The sequence below is a fragment of the Scyliorhinus canicula genome, chromosome 6 (genome assembly GCF_902713615.1).
Source record: "Scyliorhinus canicula chromosome 6, sScyCan1.1, whole genome shotgun sequence".
NCBI classification, from domain to species: domain Eukaryota; kingdom Metazoa; phylum Chordata; class Chondrichthyes; order Carcharhiniformes; family Scyliorhinidae; genus Scyliorhinus; species Scyliorhinus canicula.
The window spans coordinates 104,071,242-104,092,147 of record NC_052151.1 but is presented as its reverse complement, the minus strand read 5'-3'; the positions used below and the strand labels follow the sequence as shown (position 1 = coordinate 104,092,147).

Genomic DNA, 20,906 nt, shown 5'->3' with positions numbered 1-20,906 from the left:
TTCGGTCCAGACTTCCAACCACCCTCTTAATGAAATATCTCTTCTTCACGCCACTTTTACCTGCCTATTCACTCACCCATTATTTTGAATCTGCCCCCTCTAGTTCTTGATGTACTCTCGAGAGGAAACGGTCTCCCACTATTTAGCTTGTCCATACCCCTCAGGATCTTGAATACCTCTATTAAGCCTCCTCTGGGCCGCCTTTTCTCCAAGGAAAACCAATCTAAACTCTCATATGCAACTGAGTTTCAGAGGACATTTAACAGTCAATCACATGTTCTCGAGTCACCTGTCGGCCAGATCAGATAAGGGCAGCAGATTTCTTAAAGGGCATTAGTAAACCAGATCCACCTAACTAACCATATCTTTTGGGTTGTGGGGGTGAAACCCACGCAGACACGGGGAGAATGTGCTAACTCCACACGGACAGTGACCTAGGGACGGGATTCGAACCCGGGTCCTCGGCACCGTAGTCCCAGTGCTTGACACGTGCAGCCCTCCACATGCTATTTTTAACAGGCTCCCAAGTCATCCCGACTTGGTGAAAGTACAGCACTAAATGTCAGTTGAGGCTAAATGACCTCGGTGTCATTTTCGAACCAGCCAAAGAATGTTAACAATATATCATTATGTTCACAAAAGTCTAAGTTACAAACTTTGAATTGTTTTACCGTGGCTGTTGTTGATTAAACCACAGTGTGGGAATTCCATTCCGATCATCTGTAAATCATTACCAAAATCAATCTGGAGCATTTCAAACGAAAGTACCAGAATTTACTTTTTAACATTTTCATTTAAAAATGTCTTCTCTGTGATCCCAGAAAGAGGTGCAACTATTACTGTTGGATGTGTAATTTTAACAAAAATGTAAAACCATCAAGTTTATCATCCTCTGATCCATGTTCATAATTCAGGGACTGGTTCAGGGGCTGGTTTAGCTCACTCAGCTAAATCGCTGGCTTTTAAAGCAGGCCAGCAGCACGGTTCGATTCCCGTACCAGCCTCCCCGGACAGGCACCGGAATGTGGCGACTAGGGGCTTTTCACAGTAACTTCATTGAAGCCTACTCGTGACAATAAGCGATTTTCATTTCATTTCATAATTGTCCTGCTTAACGTGCATATTCTTTTTAATGTAACTACTTCAGTGTAATAGTAGCAGCAGTGACAATGTATGAAATTAATTTAAAACAAAAGAGCTCTGAATAACTGTGTAATGACATCTTACTAGTCGTATTCTGGGCCCTATAATTGCAGGTGAAAACATTATGGCATGACGCACCGTATTGCAGTTAGTACCAATCTATAATGAAATAGACATATTTAACTTCTTACTTACTAGTTTTCTTAGTGGTCTTTTCAACCTTGGTGTTTTTGCTCAACCTTCAATCCTGATTTATTAATTCTTAGAAAAATAGGAACATAGGAGCAGGAGTAGGCCGTTCAGCTAATCAAGCCTACTTTGCCATTCAATATGATCCTGGCTGATCATCCAAATACCTTTTTCCTGTACTATCTCCTTATCCCTTTATGTCATTGGTGCGGCACGGTAGCATAGTGGTTAGCACTGTTGCTCCACAGCTTCAGGGTCTCGTGTTCGATTCCCAGCTTGGGTCACTGTTTGTTTGTCTGCATGTTCTTTCCGTGTATGCGTGGGTTTCCTCCGGATGCTCCGGTTTCCTCCCACAGTCCAAAGATGTGCCGATTAGGTGGATTGGCCATGATTAATTGTCCTTTAGTGTCCAAAAGGGTTGGATGGGGTTGCGGGGGTAGAGTGGTGATATGGGCTTGGGCGGGGTGCTCTTTCCAAGGGCCAGCGCCGACTCGAAGGGCTGAATGGCCTTCTGCACTGATAATTCTACGATTTTCCCGGCATTTTGTGATAACTATATCTGGATATTCAATTTGGATGTGGTTTGGGAACTACAGACCTGTTGGTCTGACATCAGTAGTGGGGAAAATGCTGGATTCTGTGAGAAAGGATGTGATACATGTATCTTAGATAAGATACGTGTATCTTAGATAATTTTTGATTGGGTATAGTCAATGTAGATTTATGAATGGTAAATCATTTTGTATGAACCCGTTATAGAATCATAGAAAGTCCTACAGCACTGAAAAGGCCCTTCAGCCCATCGAGTTTGCACCAACAATAACTACTAGTCTCGTGCTAATCCCATTTATCAGCACTTGTCCCATATTCTTGAATATGATGATGTTTCAAGTGCTCATACAAGCGCTTTGTAATGGTTGTGAGGTTTCCAGCCTCTACTACCTTCCCAAATAGTGCATTCCAGATTCGCACCACCCTCTGAATTAAATTTATTTCTTCTCAAATCTCCTAGGAATCTCCTGCCCCTCATCCTTAAACTATTGCTCCCTTGCAATTGACCAGTCAACCAAGAGAAACAGCTGCTTCCTCTTTCTCCTGTCTAAATCCCTCAATCCTATACAACACCCCCCCCCCCCCCCCCCCCCCCCCACCCCCAGCCTTCTCTGCTATAAAGAGCTCCTTTGAGCATGTTGCTAACCAAATTGATAAAGGGAGTCGGTGGACATGGTGTACTCAGATCTTCAGAAGGCTTTTGTGTTAAAGTCCCCAACAGGAGTTTGGCTAGCAATATTAAAACAAATGGGAAAGGAGGTAATACATTGGTATGGATTAAGGACATCCAACCAGTTTGATTGATGAGCAACAAACTTCCTCTGCCTGGCTGAACTTGTACTCACACAGCACAACTTCGCTCAGATCCACTTACTTCCCACTTACTTCCTCCAAGTAAAAGGTATACCATGAATACCTCCATTGGTCCAAGCTATTCCCCGTTTTTTGTTGGGGGTGGGGAGGTGGTGAAATATGTGCAACATGTCTTATTCCAGTCCTCCATAGTGTGGGGGAGGGGGTGAGGGCGGCCTTCATCACCTCCTTTTCCCAGTATGTTCATCACTGTATGGGCGCATCTTACTCCGAACTGGAAAATTTTATTAACTTTGTTTCCAATTTTCATCCTCTCTCCGCTTCATATAATTCATCTCTTACTCTTATCTTTCCTTCCTTATCTTCCCCGCCTGTCTAAGAAATAGAGAGAGACAATCAACCAATGTTCACTATAAGCCCGTTGATACTCGCAGCTACCTTGACTACATCTAGTAGTTTGGCAGTACAGGACTTGACTTTTACTGAAAAAGAAACATGCTGTCTAAGCTTTACAACAGGACAGAATCACAAGAGTCATAAATTTCATAGGGAACGATAATTTATGCTGCATGTGTGGCAAGTTGACTTTGATTGGTCGAGGCATTTCCATGGCGCATGCACCAGGGAACAGTTGTCCCCCAAGCTTTTGTTTAAATTCAAACCAGGCAAGTTGACTGGTCAATATTGGAATGGTGAATGCAAAGTTGTCTCCCATGCTTTTTTTTGGGTTAATTTAGGATGGACCAACTCTTTAGGTTTGCAAAGGCATACAAATGTATGTAGTTTATGGAACATGTGATTGAACCACATGGTGATCACTCTTTTATACAAGTTGTTCCCTTTGAAATTTGGAGTTCTGGTGATTCTGTACTGATTGCAAGACAGAATTCTTTGACTGCGGTTCCTCTGAAGACTCCTCCATTCTCCTGGCTTCTCCATCTCTGTTGCATTTTCTATGCTAGTACTTCTGATGTATCTTTTTACTCACCACTGTTAGATAGGACTCTCGGCTATGTCTGTTCCAGTTCATGTACGTATAGTCTCACTCATTCCGCTCCCTTCTAGAGCCATGATAGTGTGAGGCGAATAAGAACTCAAGTGCATAAATTTATATATATTTTATGGCTATTTCTAAAAAATATTTAGAATTGGACAAATACCTTTAAAAATGGCTGAATTTGTGTCAGTCTGTGTTTCACAACCCAAGCTAACCAACAGGAGTCTGCTCATCTGCTAGGACTAAGGGATCTGCAACCTTCCTTTCATTTCTTTGCTTGAGATGTTTAACAATCTTGGGGAACCAGACAAAGGATATACATGCCTTGTCAATGATGAAGTCTTTCAGTGTCCTTCAAAAATCCCTTCACTTAATCTCCCGAGTATAATTGAATTTGTTTCAAGTAACAAGGTACCCTCTTTTGACTCCTGGGCCTTCAAATCTCCACAGGTCCTTACCTCTTTAAACAGGCAATCTGTTCTCACCAGCATCCTGCTTGGTGGTTAACAAAAACAGTCTCCCATTTGCTGTCACAGCCACGGTTGCAACTTTTTCCTCGAAGTGTCTGGCTGGCAGTCTGAGTTCCGCAAGATGACCTGCCCCCTCGCTTTTGTCAAGGGGTTAAAAACTAGTACTTGAGTTTCTGAGTTTGAGGTCTCCTTCCCCATGACAATTGAATCACATGGGTCTGTCTCTGGTCAGACTTCCATACAACTTGACCATTCCCCATTCCAGGACATTCTATTGTGCCTCAAGTTAAAAGAAGACAGTTTAAACATAACCAGTTTATAAAGTCTTACATTTGTAACAAGTGGAAAATTTATCCATACATAATTTGATATTAAGTTTTCCTTATTAGTCAAAAATCTTGATCATTATGTCAATGCAAAATATTCTTTTGCCGCCTTTGCTGTGGTCAGCTTAGTTCATCCTGGGCAGCACGGTGGCGCAGTGTGTTAGCACTGTTGCCTCAAAGCGCCGAGGTCCCAGGTTCGATCCCGGCTCTGGGTCACTGTCCGTGTGGAGTTTGCACATTCTCCCCGTGTTTGCCTGGGTTTTGCCCCCACAACCCAAAGATGTGCAAGTAGGTGGATTGGCCACGCTAAATTGCCTCTTAATTGGAAAAAAATTAATTGGGCACTCTAAATTTATTTTTAAAAGTTTACTTCATCCTGCACATTGGTGGATGATTTGTTCAAACACATGTTTTGAGTGCATAATCATTCTTTAGATTACTTTTGGACAGATGCACATCTGGTTCTAGTTAGTATTTAACATTTGAGCTCTATTTTGGCCAGTTTTTCGGCTAGTTTCCATACATCCTCAAGCAAGGTTTTGCATTTTAGTTACAGTTTATACAAAGCGGCAATAGTTCCTCGCTAATAATTAAGTATTTTACAATTTTGTAACAACACCCAATATGATTATTGCTGATTTTCTACTCTTCATCTGAGGGGGGCCTCACGGTAGCATGGTGGTTAGCATCAATGCTTCACAGCTCCAGGGTCCCAGGTTCGATTCCCGGCTGGGTCACTGTCTGTGTGGAGTCTGCACGTCCTCCCCGTGTGTGCGTGGGTTTCCTCCGGGTGCTCCGGTTTCCTCCCACAGCCCAAAGATGTGCGGGTTAGGTAGATTGGCCATGCTAAATTGCCCGTAGTGTAAGGTTAATGGGGGGATTGTTGGGTTACGGGTTACGTGGGTTTGAGTAGGGTGATCATTACTCGGCACAACATCGAGGGCTGAAGGGCCTGTTCTGTGCTGTACTGTTCTAAGTTCTAAGTTCTAACTCTAACAATATTGTAAGATTACATTATGAGGAATTTTACAGCAAAAGGCACACATGCGCCTGAGAATATATTCCTCCACCTATTTTTCACGCATTAGTTGAGTATCAACATGAAGAGATTGATGGGATTCAGGCAAGCATTTGCCAACAGTTTGTTCTTTAACTATTGTGAACAGATAAAAAATAGTTCTCATTTTCTTGTGAAGCAGCCAATCAGCTGAGAAAAGAGAGCTGGATTTAATGGTGACTCATCGTGATTGAACTTGCAGAAGTTGATCTGGAATTTAATATTAAAACTGAGCAGGTCCGGTTTTTTACCTTTCTTAAGATTGGATTTTCTCTCTCTCATTCCCACTCCCTCTTGCGCTTGTGCATCGTCTGACCTGGCATTCATTTTGGACTGTTAATCTTGGCTATTCACAAGATTTCTGGGCAAGCAGGCTGGCTGAGCTGCAGCCAATATGCCATTGAGGATTGAACAAGAATTTAGTGAGTTGGGGATCTGTGAACAATCAGTTTGTATTGTTTCAAAAGGTTTGCTGCTATACAGTAATAACTGAATCACAGCTGTTGCACTTAGACTGCCGTATGGTTGTAGTAGACATCAGAAAAAGCATTCTTCGGGCAGCACGGTGGCGCAGTGGGTTAGCCCTGCTGCCTCACGGTGCCGAGGTCCCAGGTTCGATCCCGGCTCTGGGTCACTGTCGTGTGGAGTTTGCACATTCTCCCCGTGCTTGCGTTGATCTTACCCCCACAACCCAAAAAAGTGCAGGCTAGGTGGATTGGCCATGCTAAATTGCCCCTTAATTGAAAATAATGAATTGGGTACTGTAAATATCTTTTAAATAGAAAAAGAATTCTGGGCCCTGGACTATCTGTGCGTATTGTCATGTGAGATTTGTTTTAACATTTTAACAAAAAATATGTTTGCTTTGCATTACGGACACTAAGCTGTATCATGAAATGAGCTCTTCAGTTAATCTGATTGCCTAACGATTGAACTGAATTGATGAGTGGCCATTTTAGTACTAAATCTGCATACCTATCAAATTTAAATCTGCTACACTGACCCTGTCAATTAACATGCGTTATTACCTGTGAAATTGACTAATGCAATGCCCTGTGAAATGAAATGAAAATTGCTTATTGTCACAAGTAGGTTTCAAATGAAGTTACTGTGAGAAGCCCCTAGTCGCCACATTCCAGCGCCTGTTCGGGGAGGCCGGTACGGGAATTGAACCCGAGCTACTGACCTGCCTTGGTCTGCTTTAAAAGCCAGCTTTGTCTTTATTGGGGCTCGTTTGTGCAGAGACATGGGCAACAAACTGTCTTGAGGTTCATTAGGACACATCAGAAGGGGCAGATATTTCTTCGATTTAAAAAGTTGTCAAATTGCTTTCGTGTTTCCATGTAATAATTTTGAGACTGGGAAAGGGGCAGAGGCTGAGATGGACCAGGAGGTGGCAGGTGGGTGACAGATTTAGTAGAGAATAGAAACAGTGGAGATGAGTCATGTTACCTCATGAATTACATAAAATTGAAAAGTTTTAATTGTATGGATAGATTGAAAAGGATGTGGCTCTTTTTCCACCATAGAGAATGCTTCTGGATAACTCAATAAGGATCTCCGGATTTGGTGGGGTGAAAGAAAAGATGTTTCCATTTGTGGAGGAGTTAGAAACTTGAAATCATAATATAGTTGCGAACAAATGGGCAGCACGGTGGCACAGTGGGTTAGCCCCGCAGCCTCGTGGTTCTGAGGCCCCAGGTTCGATCCCGGCTCTGGGTCACTGTCCGTGTGGAGTTTGCACATTCTCCCCGTGTTTGCGTGGGTTTCGCCCCCACAACCCAAAGATGTGCAGGCTAGGTGGATTGGCCACGCTGAATTGCCCCTTAGGAAAAATCAATTGGGTACTCTAAAATTATTTTTAAAAATAGTTGCTAACAAATAATGTAAAGAATTCAGTTATTTGTGTGATTAGAAAGTGGAGCATGTTATGTTTAAGGAGAAAACAGGTAATTAGATGAAGCAAAAAGGAATCAAAAGACTTCTTCTACATGTCTCATCACGTTTGCCTTGATAGTGAAACTTTTTCAAACTGTGTTCTTGTCTTGTCCCTCGGAGAATAGCTTGCTGCTTTTGCCGGTTTTGTGTGTGCAATCACAAAACTCACTCTGGTAATTCCACCTTGCGATGTATCTAGTCTGGTTTTTAAAAAATGGCACTTTTTCTATCTCATGTGATTGTCTAGCTTTCTTCGTCAGACATGTCCTTACATTTGGCTGCATGCTTGCCCTGTCGGCTCACGTTGTATTCTTTGACTTTTTATTTGCAAACTAGGCACACAGCTTTCGCTGCTACAAGCGTAAGGAAGTATTTTGAAGTCCACTGCCTGTTAAACACTCAACATGGGTAGCACAGTGGTTAGCACTGTTACTTAACAGCTCCAGGGTCCTAGGTTCGATTCCCAGCTTGGGTCACTGTATAGAGTATACACGTTCTCCCTGTGTCTGCGTGGGTTTCCTCCGGGTGCTTGTTTGGTGAATTGGACATTCTGAATTCTCCCTCTCTGTACCTGAACAGGCGCCGGAATGTGGTGACTTGGGGCTTTTCACAGTAACTTCATTGCAGTATTAATGTAAGCCTGTGACCATAAATATTATTATTATATACAGTGTTTACTTTTCACTTGTTCGACAAGCTCATTGTTGTATTGAATCCCTTGACTAAAAAGCCGCAAGTGCAAATCCTTGCAAAACTGAAAACTGGTATATAACTAATTTTTGCACCTCATCCATCCTAAGCCGTTGGCTACTTTGATTGGAAATGTGATCATAGCAACCAATCAAAGACACAGACATTGCATTGCTGCTGTAAAACGTTTGCCAATAAAGTGAACTTTCATCAAGTGCAACGATTTGGTATTATTTTTTAATTTTCTGGTCTGGGATTTTTTCATTTTCATATTTCATTTCATTTCATTTCATTTCATTTCATTTCATATGGCAGGCCAGTCAGAAATAAGGGGCGGGATTCTCCCAACGGGAGACTAAGTGTCGACGCCCGAGTGAAAACCGGAGTGTTTCACTCCAGCGTCGGAGGCCACTCCTCGCCCTCACCCCCCCCTTCGGAGGCCTATCCTCGCCTTGTCATTTATGCGTGCCGGTCTTGGCGCCGGGTAAATGACATCACCCGCGCATGCGCAGGTTGGCCGGCGCCAACCCGCGCATGCGCGGTTGCCGTCCTCCCCGCGGGCGCCCCGCAAGACATGTCGGAGTGATCTTGCAGGGCGGCGGAGGAAAAGGAGTGCATCTCTCAGAGAGGCCGACCTGCCGATTGGTGGGCACCGATCGCGGGCCAGACCCCTTTTAAGTCCCCCCTCCCACCGGTGATCAACCCCCCCCCCCGCAGCGTTCACACGCTGTTCACACCAGCAGCGACCAGGTGTGGTCGGTGCCGGCGTGAATACATTGTATTGTATTGGGCAGGCCGCTCGGCCCATCCGGGCCGGAGAATTGCCGCTCGCCCGTTACAAACGGCGAGCGGCGATTCTCCGAGTGGCCAGCCGTAAAACTCGGCGCGCCGGTTTCGATGGGGGTGGGAAAATCGCGTGCGAGTGCCGGGGCGGTGAGGCGGGACTCGCCTGGCGCTCCTGCGATTCTCCCACCCAGCATTTGGGTGGAGGAGGGGGGGGGGGGGGGGGAGAATTGCGCCCAAGATACGGGCCAGATCCGACATGCAGGCTGTATTTTGCTTACCCGTGTCCTCGATGGTAAAGGTTATGTATTTGGAAAATACTGTAAAGGAGCCTTGGTGAGTAGCTGCAGTGAGTATTCCGGATTGCAGTAAGAAGTCTTACAACACCAGGTTAAAGTCCAACAGGTTTGTTTCAAATCACTAACTTTCGGAGCGCTGCTCCTTCCTCGGGTGAGAAAGGATCAGTGCTCCGAAAGCTAGTGATTTGAAACAAACCTAGTGAATTCTCACCTGGTGTTATAAGACTTCTTACTGTGCTCACCCCAGTCCAACGCCGACATCTCCACACTGCTGCCAAAGTATGTTGGTGGTGAGGGAGTGAATGCTAAATATGGTGGTTGGAGTCCCAATCAAGTACGCCGCTTTGGCCTGGATGGAGTCAAACTCCTTGAGTGTTATTGGAACTGTACTTGTCCAGGCAAATTCTATGCAGTACAGAGAATTACATCAAATGGAATTGAATTACATTGAATCTAGAACATAGATTCTAGAGCCTAGAACATAGATTCTAGAGCATAGAAACGTGCCACTTGGTCCAGCTGCTCTGTACTGGTGCTCATTCTCGAATAATCTGTGTTACTTTAATTTAACTCTTCACACCCTTTATCCATATCGCTCATTCCCTTCTTTGTCGTGAATGTATGAACTTCCCTTTTGAGACTTCTCTGTTACCTTCTGCAAGCATGCCATGTGGGAACAAGTATAACATTAAAACAAAATAAATTCCTCTAAATTATATGTTGTGAAAGATATATCCTTAGTTTAGACCAAGAGTATGAATTAATATCAGTTGAAATTTATTCTGTGTCGCATTGTCTGCAGATTTTACTTTATGCTCAAAAGACAAATTTATACCATTTGCTAAAATTGGTAATTTGTTCGATAATAAAATTTTCTTTTTAATAATTTAGTGTACCCAATTCAGTTTTTCCAATTAAGGGGCAATTTAGCGTGGCCTATCCACCTAGCCTGCACATGTTTGCGCTGTTGGGGCGAAACCCACTCAAAAACAGGGAGAATGTGAAAACTCCACACTGACAGTGACCCAGAGCCGGGATTGAACCTGGGACCTCAGCACCGTGAGGCAGCAGGGCTAACTGACTGCGCCACCGTGCTGACCTTTTTGGTAATCAAACTTGATAGACAAATAATATGTAGGTGTTCAGAATATAAAATGTAAAAAAAAACAGGATATTCTGGAAACAGGTGAGAAAGCCTATGTGGAGGGAATTACCAAATTATTTTTTTTAGGTGAACATCCTTCACAAAAGAGAATAAATTACAGATAAGTAACATTGAACATGCATATCATGAACATGCATATACAATCTGTGCATGAGTATCTGTGCTTAAGGAAGAAATGGAATGATTAAATGGCTTAAGTAGTATCAACCTGAGGCAATAAAAAGCACAATTAGATTTGGGGATATGTAAACAGCTGAAGCATTGGCGAGTAAGCAGGCAAAGCAGCAATAACTTTAGCAACCAAAGTAGGGAACATCTAGCCCGACAAGTCTCCTGAACTGAGGCACTGTGGAAAATCTGTTGTGATCTGGACTTTCAAAAAGAATCAACAGATTTTAATGTGATATTATACCAGTGAAACTGTGATGAAAGATTCAGCTGTGCAAGGTGGTCTTTCGAATGGTCAGTGCAGACTCGATGGGCTGAATGGCCTCCTTTTACACTGTGGAGATTCTATGATTAAATATGACATTTTAATTCAAACATGGTATCAACTACATTAACATCAAAGACATAGTTTTACAATGATCAGTTCAACAATTCTTGAATGAAAGGAAAAACTTGGTCACTTACTATCTACACCTGCTACTAATTCCAATTAAGCAACCCAACATGGTTCAAATGACACTTTAAATAAAGCTAACGCATCTTGCTTATCTATGCAGAGGCTGTTGGAGAGAGTTCCTTTCAAGAGCAGATCCAGTACACTTCTACTCAACCTAACATCATTTGGCAAAACTGCTGTTCCACTTAAAATCCTACAAAACTCCAGACACCTGACTCTTCCCATTAATAACATTATCTATATCCCACTAAGTTTCATGACCTGCATAGCTAGAACTAAACACCACGCACTCATAAATCATCTGCACTCCAGGGCATCTCCTACAATCAAAACACTGTTCCATTAATGATTACCTCACTTTTTACGAGTCCTTAGTTACAACTTTAGTAGACAACTGCATGTGTGTATTTTAAACAGGGTTTTTCATAACATTACTGCCACAAATAGGAAATATAGTGTATAACAATTAGTACATTCACCACACAAGAAAAAAAGGCATTCAAGAAAATCCCCGAACCTTGGAAGCAAATGGTTATGAGAAAATTGGACTTGTCAGTCGTAGGTCATGCTGAGGAGATGATCTTCTATTCGGTAATTATGGGAATAGCAATGTTAATTTAAAATGTTTCTGTAAAATGACAAGTGAACATGGGTTCTATCTGATAGAAGGTAGATTAAAGACTCCTAACAGAAAATAACTTTTTCATATAGTGTGTTCAACACTTGGAATTGATTTCCAGACCGAGCATTTGTGGAGAATGTTTAGAGGGACCATTACGGTTAATTGTAGAATCTTGGTGAATGAGAGAATCAATCGTCTTCTGAATGGAATTGTTCAGTTGAAAGGTGATTGGATAAAAATTACCAATGTGAACTCAAACAGCAGGTTCAACTCATTTCCTTTGCTGAAAACGTCTAATGGGAAATCTAGGGTGAACCAGACCAGTTGCTGAGTTTTATTATTCGTTTAGCCATTTAATTATTTATTTTTGCTTACAGGAGGCTGTACATTTGATGATGGCCTGGAACCATGTGAATATTGGCAAGATCAGGAAGATGATTTTGATTGGAGGCATGTCAGGAGTGAAGATATGTTGCATTTGCAGCACAATGTGCCACAAGGTGAGAAAATTAATATTCTGTGCAATTTTGAGCTTCACTACTGAGTTGTGTGACTAGGCTTCAATTTTGTGTGGCAGAAAAATTACTGGAAAAATGTGGCCTATTCTATCTTGGTGTCTATTGTAAGAAGTCTTACAACACCAGGTTGAAGTCCAACAGGTTTGTTTCAAACACGAGCTTTCGGAGCACTGCTCCTTCCTCAGGTGAAATTCCTCACCTGAGGAAGGAGCAGTGCTCCGAAAGCTCGTGTTTGAAACAAACCTGTTGGACTTTAACCTGGTGTTGTAAGACTTCTTACTGTGCTCACCCCAGTCCAACGCCTGCATCTCCTCATCTTGGTGTCTATTGGCAGATAATGTCAGATGCATGAACATGAATAAGTCATCTTATTGGTAAGAATTTCATGAATTTATTTTTATGGACAGCATTTGCCAGGTGTTAACCTGATGTGACAGAAATAAATTCAACAGAAATTGTCGAACACGAGTGTGTTGAACAGCTTTTTAAGGACATATTTAAGCAGGCAACAAAGGGAGATTAGATAATGCCAATCGTTATCGCTGTAATGCTAAAGTAAGTCTGAAGAACACCAATTATCTTTGCAACATATTGTCAAAAGGAGATTGAAATGCAAGCATTTTTATGGAGCTATTGCCAAGATAAAGCGACTCAGTTGAAGGATTGCAAATCATTGAAAAACTATTGCTTGAATGACCTTGTCATCTTTTCTTTTGTGAAGAAATTGCTTTTCTGTGGAGAAAGTAGGCAAAGAAACTAAAATGGAATTTTGCTTTCAATTACAGGACATTTTACAATTAATAGCATAATTAATCTCAGTGGTGGCGAAGGTTATCTCGAACATGTTTTAAATGAATTTGTACAGTTTCTAAAGTGACATTTAGCACCTTGTGATGTGACCTATTATAATTTGTTTTTAATTAATTCATCCAACAGAAGAATTTACATAGTAACTGAATATCGGGGCAACCTGTCCAAATGTTGAAGGATATTTTGAGAAAAGAAAAAATAAGATAGGATGACAAAGATGCATTATGGCAGTGTCCGCAAGAATGTGTTGGGGGAAATGAGGGCTAATACTTTCTGACAAATGGTATGAGCCATGAGTTTGGACATAAAATATGGTTGCTTGCATGAAGTTGGTGACTGGATCAATCTAGTTAATTTTCATTTTGACCTCCTGATGGTATTTCCACCTGTATTGTTGTGGGTGAGGTTAAGGGTAGAAAGACTGGAGATGCTGCAAAAGACAGGTTCAACTGCAACGTTAAGAATTTTTGAATTCACAAATTCTACTCTTGTAGAACCGGCAGATTATTATCCCTCAAGAGTTTTTAGGGGCATAGGTTATCATTCTTAGACTTCCAACTGCCTACAAATTCTGGATGTCTGCTAAGTGCTGGCATTGTAATAATACAATAGTATCATGATGAAAAATGTAACCAGATCACTGTGATTTCTATTTGCCCAAATTCGGGCAAGGACATTCACTACTTATCATCACTCCTAGCAGTAAATAGATCTGGTAGAATGATGCAAATTTCCTCCCCTTTTTTCCCCACTTTTGCAGAAGTGCCTTTGGAGAGGGAAATCCAATCCTTGCTACTTCTGAGAGTGAGATTTAGGTATAAAATTTGAGCCATACAAGCATTTCTGCTTCTGGTCAGAAAATTTAAGATCCTTCCATGAATGGGGCACAAATTGTAGGCTGTGATTTCATTGCATTTCTGAGAAAGGGCTGCACTGTCAGATGCTGACACCTCGATGAGATGTTGTTAAATCTCACCTGCACTTGGATGTGGACAGGAGAAGAGGAAGTGTTGTCATCAGCAGTTGATAGACTATGAAAGATGGAAAGGTTTGCTTGCCGAGATTGATATATCATTCCAAGATGGAGCACAACTACAGAAAAATAATTGAAAAGGTTTCTGAAAAGTCTGCCTTAATCTGAAATGAGTTGGAAAACAAAAGTGGGCCAGTGTTTTTTGTTCCATGGAACCTTGATCCAGATCCTTTCTGGAGTGCTATTTGCAGTTTTGCACACTGAACCTTAAATTGTCTGTGTTACATTATGTCTTTAAGGGATAGCAGCATGGCATCACCTTAAGGGAAGTGTGCCATGTGATCTTACCTCCATTTCACTTCAGCTGGAGCAGAACACACACATACCCTGCTGCTGATGTCTTCAAGCTTTACATCTGTGTGTGTGTGTATGTGTGTATATATATATATATATATATATTTATTTGTGATACATTCACATGTGCCTTTTCTTTTTTTTTTTCTTTTTTTTAAATTTTTTTTTTTAAATTTAGATTACCCAATTATTTTTTCCAATTAAGGGGCAATTTAGCGTGGCCAATCCACCTACTCTGCACATTTTTGGGTTGTGGGGGCGAAACCCACGCAGACACGGGGAGAATGTGCAAACTCCACACGGACAGTGACCCAGAGCCGGGATCGAACCTGGGACCTCAGCGCCGTGAGGCGGTTGTGCTAACCACTAGGCCACCGTGCTGCCCGACATGTGCCTTTTCTTAATGAATGAATGCACATTGTGTTTACACAATCCCTTGTGAATGAATGGTGATTTTATATCGGTGTCTTTCAGGGGTAGTGGCATGCCATCACTTTTACGCATATTCCAACAGTTGTTAGCTGCTTGTTTGACATCCAGCATCGGGTGAACAGAAATTTCATTTAACTTAATATTATGAAGATTGAAGCCAATGTTTTCAGTCTCTAACACAATGCTTATGCCAAGCCACCAATTCCATTCCTCTCGGTCGCAATTTTTTTGGGATGAAACCTTTTGCAACATGGCTCTGAACAAAAAAAAAATCATTAATGGAATGTGGGCATCATTAGCTAGGCAACAGTTATTGCTCATCCCTAATTGTTCTTCACTGAGTGGCTTCTGAGGCCACTTCAGAGAGCATTGAAGAGTCAACACCATTGCAGTGGATGTGGAGTCTGGATTAACGTAGGCCAGACCTCATAAGGATGGTAGATTTCGTTCCCGAAGGGACATCAGTGAACCTGATGGGCAAATTACAATAATCAACAATAGTTTCATGGTCCACTTAGACTTTTAATTCCAGATTTATATTGAATTCAAATTCCACCATATGCCAAAGCATCCCGCAGAGTCTCTAATTAACACCGAAATGAGCTTCTGACTACATCTGAACCATTACTTTGACAGATTATTTCCACCTAGCGAAAGTAACTGTTCGTCGCTTTTGAGGATGAGACTTGGAAACTAATGGGAAACAAGGAAATGGCAGAGAACAACTATTTTGTCGCAGTCTTCACAGCAGAAGATATTAAATGTGTCCCAAGAATTGTAGAAAACTAGAGAGAACTTAAAACCCATCACAATCACTCGCGAAAATGTACGAGGAACATTGGGGGCATTAAGGGTGGACAAGTACCCGCGACCTGAGGGTTTGCATCCTAGTGTCTTCAATTAAGTAGCTGAAGACGTAGTGGGTGCATTGTTAATAATCTTCCATAATTCCCTAGATTCTGGAAAGATCACAGTGGAATGAAAAATTTCAAATGTAACACCACTGTTAAAGAAATGAGGGAGACAAAAGCCTCCTCCTTGGGCAACCCCTCAGAAACAAGGATGGGTTGCTTCCACACTAAAAGTTAGTTCTCGGGTGACTGAGAAGTCCAATGTGTGACCAAGTCTCTGTCGCAGGTGGGCAAGACGGTGGTTGGAGGAACGGGTGGGTGGGGTGCCCAGGTTGCCATGCACTCCTTTCGCTGATGGCACTTGACTTCAGCTTGCTCTTGGTGATGAAGCTCGAGTTGTTCAGCTCCTCCCCAGATGCTTTTCTTCCATTTTGGGCTAGGGAGTCCGAAGTGTAGGTTCATTTTCCTGAAGGATGCTTTGAGGATGTCCTTGAAGTGTTTCTTATGCTGGCCTGGGGCTCACTTGTCATGTCCAAGTCTGAGCAGAGTGTTTGTTTTGGGAGCCTTCTATCAGGTATGTGGACAACGTGGCCCACCCAATGGAGCTGATTGTTTGTGGTCAATGCTTTGATACTCAGAATGTTGGCCTAAAGAAGAACACTGACATTGGCCAAGAGATTTGTAGGATCTTGCGGAGGTGCTGCTGGTGTTACGTCTATGGTTTTGAGGTGCCTGCTGTACAGAGTCCATGTCACGGAGCCAATTAGGAGGGCAGGTATCATTATCACTGCCTTGCAGACCATGAGCTCGGTGCCAGATACGAGGCCCTGATCTTCAAACACTCTCTTCCTCAGGTGACCGCAGGGAGCGCTGGCACACTGAAGGTGGTGTTAAACCTTGTTGTCTGCCCTTGTTTGACAGTAGCTTCTAAGATATGGAAAATGGTCCATGTTATCCAAAGCGTAGTCATGGATTTTGATAACTGGGAGACAGTGCTGTGTGGTGGAGCAGCTTGGTACGGGACATTTGTCTTACAGCTATTTAGTGTAAAGCCCATTGCCCTCCGAGTCTGCACAAATGCAGGCAGCGTCTGCCTACTGTAGTTCAATGAGAGAGGATGGGACAAACTTGGACATGTACTACAAGTGGCAAGGTTAAACTGAGTCCTGTTTGTCCTGTAGTTTATCTCCACTCCCTCCAGTAAAGAGCTTGCTGTGAGATGAAACAGATGGTCGAGAAGAGCGTAGGTGCGACAACCTTGCTTGAGCCCAATCCGAAAGCAAATTTGCTCTGTGATGAATCCATTAGTCAGGATCATGGTTTGCACATTATCATGGAGCAGGTAGAGGATGGTGGCAGACCCTAGCCCATTCACTTATCCTATCCAAATCCCTCTGCAGACTTCCAGTATCCACTGCACTTTTCACTTTACCACTCATCTTAGTGTCATCTGCAAACTTGGACACATTGCCCTTGGTCCCCAACTCCAAATCATCTATGTAAATTGTGAACAATTGTGGGCCCAACACTGATCCCTGAGGGACACCACTAGCTACTGATTGCCAACCAGAGAAACACCCATTAATCCCCACTCTTTGCTTTCTGTTAATTAACCAATCCTCTATCCATGCTACTACTTTACCCTTAATGCCATGCATCTTTATCTTATGCAGCAACCTTTTGTGTGGCACATTGTCAAAGGCTTTCTGGAAATCCAGATATACCACATCCATTGGCTCCCAGTCATCTACCACACTGGTAACGTCCTCAAAAAATTCCGCTAAATTAGTTCGGCACGACCTGCCCTTTATGAACCTATGCTGCGTCTGCCCAATGGGACAATTTCTATCCAGATGCCTCGCTATTTCTTCCTTGATGATAGATTCCAGCATCTTCCCTACTACCGAAGTTAAGCCAACTGGCCTGTAATTACTTGCTTTCTGCCTACCTCCTTTTTTAAACAGTGGTGTCACGTTTGCTGATTTCCAATCCGCCGGGACCACCCCAGAGTCTAGTGAATTCTGGTAAATTATCATTAGTGCATTTGCAATTTCCCTAGCCATCTCTTTTAGCACTCTGGGATGAATTCCATTAGGGCCAGGCGTCTTGTCTACCTTTAGCCCCATTAGCTTGCCCATCACTACCTCCTTAGTGATAACAATCCTCTCAAGGTCCTCACCTGTCATAGCCTCATTTCTATCAGTCACTGGCATGTTATTTGTGTCTTCCACTGTGAAGACTGACCCAAAACACCTCTTCAGTTCCTCAGCGATTTCCTCATCTCCCGTTATTAAATCTCCCTTCTCATCCTCTGAAGGACCAATATTTACCTTAGCCACTCTTTTTTGTTTTATATATTTGTAGAAACTTTTACTATCTGTTTTTATATTTTGAGCAAGTTTACTCTCATAATCTACCTTTCTCTTCTTTATAGCTTTTTTAGTAGCTTTCTGTTGCCCCCTAAAGATTTCCCAGTCCACTAGTCTCCCACTAACCTTTGCCACTTTGTATGATTTTTACTTCAATTTGATATCCTCCCTTATTTCCTTCGATATCCACGGTCGATTTTCCCTCTTTCTATCGTCCTTCCTTTTGTTGGTATAAACCTTTGCTGAGCACTGTGAAAAATCGCTTGGAAAGTTCTCCACTGTTCCTCAACTGTTTTACCAAAAAGTATTTGCTGCCAGTCTACCGTAGCTAGTTCTTCTCTCATCCCATTGTAACCTCCTTTGTTTAAGCACAAAACACTATTGTTTGATTTTACCTTCTCACCCTCCATCTGTATTTTAAATTCCACCATATTGTGATCGCTCCTTGTGAGAGGATCCCTAAATATGAGATCATTAAATCATCCTGTCTAATTACACAGGACCAGATCTAGGACCGCTTGTTCCCTCGTAGGTTCCATTACATACTGTTCTCGGAAATTATCGTGGATACATTCTATAAACTTCTCCTTGAGGCTGCCTTGACCGACCTGGTTAAACCAATCAACATATAGATTAAAATCCCCCATGATAACCGCTGTACCATTTCTACATGCATCAGTTATTTCTTTGTTTATTGTCTGCCCCACCATAATGTTACTATTTGGTGGCCGATAGACTACTCCTATCAGTGACTTTTTCGCCTTACTATTCCAGATTTCCACCCAAATGGATTCAATCTTATCCACCATAGCACCTATGACATCCCTTACTATTGCCCGGATGTCTCCTTAAATAACAGAGTTACACCACCTCCCTTACCATTCACTCTGTCCTTCTGAATAGTTTGATACCCTCGGATATTTAACTCCCAGTCTTGACCATTCTTGAACCATGTTTCAGTAATGGCCACTAAATCATAGTCATTCGAGATGATTTGCGCCATCAACTCATTTACCTTATTCCAAATACTACAAGCATTCAGGTAAAGTACATTTAAGTTGGCTTTTATACCTCTGTTTTGAATCTTACCACCGCAATCAGTAACCTCTGCTAAGTTATATTTCCTCTTAACTTTTCTCCTAATTTTCCTTATCATTGACCCCATATCTTCATGTAACAAGTTTTTACTTCCCGTTTTATCCCTTTTGATATTAGTGGGCCTATTCACTGAGCTCCCCTCAATCACTGCACCTTATACTGTCGCCCTTTTTGATTTTTGACTATGGCTTCTCTGCCTTACACTTTCCCCCTTACTGCCTTTTGTGTCTGACCCTGTGTTACTACTTTTTGACATTCCTGCATTGGTTCCCATCCCCCTGCCACATTAGTTTAAATCCTCCCCAACAGCTCTAGCAAACACCATTCCCCCCCCCCCCCCCCCAGGATATCCGTTCCAGTCCTGCCCAGGTGCAGACCGTCCAGTTTGTACTGGTCCCACCTCCCCCGGAACCGGTTCCAATGCCCCAGGAATTTGAATCCCTCCCTCTTACACCATCTCTTGAGCCACGATTCATCCTCTCTATCCTGACATTCCTAATATGACTAGCTCGTGGCACAGGTAGCAATCCTGAGATTACTACCTTTGAGGTCCTACTTTTTAGTTTAACTCCTAACTCCCTGGATTCAGCTTGTAGGACCTCGTCCTGTTTTTTACCTATATCGTTGGTGTCTATGTGCACCACGACAGCTGGCTGTTCAACCTGGCTGCTGCTGCCTTCCCCGGGTAAGTCATGTCCCTCAACAGTGTCCAAAGCGGTATATCTGTTTTGCAGGGAGATGACCGCAGGGGACACCTGCACTGCCTCTACTCTTGCTCTGTCTTTTGGCCACCCATTTTCTATCTCCTTCAGTAACTTTCACCTGTAGTGTGACCAGCTCGCTAAACGTGCTATCCACGACATCCTCAACATCGCGGATGCTCCAAAGTAAGTCCATCCGCAGCTCCAGAGCCATCAAGCGGTCTAACAGGAGCTTCAACTGGACACACTTCTTGCACGTGAAGGAGCCAGGGACAGTGGACGTGTCACTGAGCTCCCACATCGCACACGAGGAGCATGACTCGGGTCTGGGTTCTCTTGCCATGTCTTAAACCTTCGGTTAACTCATACAACTACAATTCCAAAAAAAAAACAAAGGAAAAAATAACTATACCAATGAAAAGACAAAGAAAAAAGAAAAACTACTGGTTGAAGATGGTCATGATAATGGCGTTTAGGAGCTCCTTGCATGCCCTCTTCATTTAGGACAAAGAAATGAGAAGATGTATCCATGTCAAAACTGCTTCTCCTCAATGTTTCAGTGGAAGGATATGGGATGCTGAATTTTTTTCTGGCCTCCTCACAAAAAAAGACAAGAAAGTCTTGATACAATAGTCCAGGGCACTGATGAGACTGCACCTAGAGAGTTGAATGTCTAAACAGGGGTATAGTTGCATTGGAGGCAGTTCAAAGATGGTTCATTAAGTTGATTCCTGGGATGAAGGAAAGGTTGAGCAGGTAGTGCCTATACCTCTTGTAGTTTAGAAGAATGCTTCAATAAAATTATCTCTCGTGTATAATAGTCTGAGGGGGTTTCACATGGTGGATGCTGGATGCTCCCTCTCGTGGGGAAATCCCGAACTTGGGGACATTGTTTCAGAATAAGAGGTACTCCATTTAAGATCAGAATGAGATAGAAATTCTTCTCTTGGCGATCTTTAATCTTTGGAATTTGTCATCCCAGCAAATAGTTGGAGCTGGGCTATATTGAGTTTTGACTGACTTGGGAGTCCAGGGTTATGCCAGAAGATGTGAAGGTGACACCACAATCATACCACCAATGATCTGACCAAATAGCATACCATAGAATTTGAACCATGGAATACCTACAGG

At 42.6% G+C, this 20,906-nt stretch overlaps 1 protein-coding gene across 8 annotated transcripts in view; it reads left to right on the top strand.

The window, feature by feature from the left end:
- ptprk (protein tyrosine phosphatase receptor type K) overlaps positions 1 to 20,906 on the top strand; it is a 740,572-nt gene that overhangs the window by 108,042 nt on the left and 611,624 nt on the right. For all 8 annotated transcript variants that reach the window (XM_038799792.1, XM_038799788.1, XM_038799790.1 and 5 more), the window contains exon 2: positions 12,047 to 12,169. In XM_038799792.1, the coding sequence (XP_038655720.1) occupies positions 12,047 to 12,169 (123 nt within the window). The remainder of the gene's footprint in view (positions 1 to 12,046; positions 12,170 to 20,906) is intronic.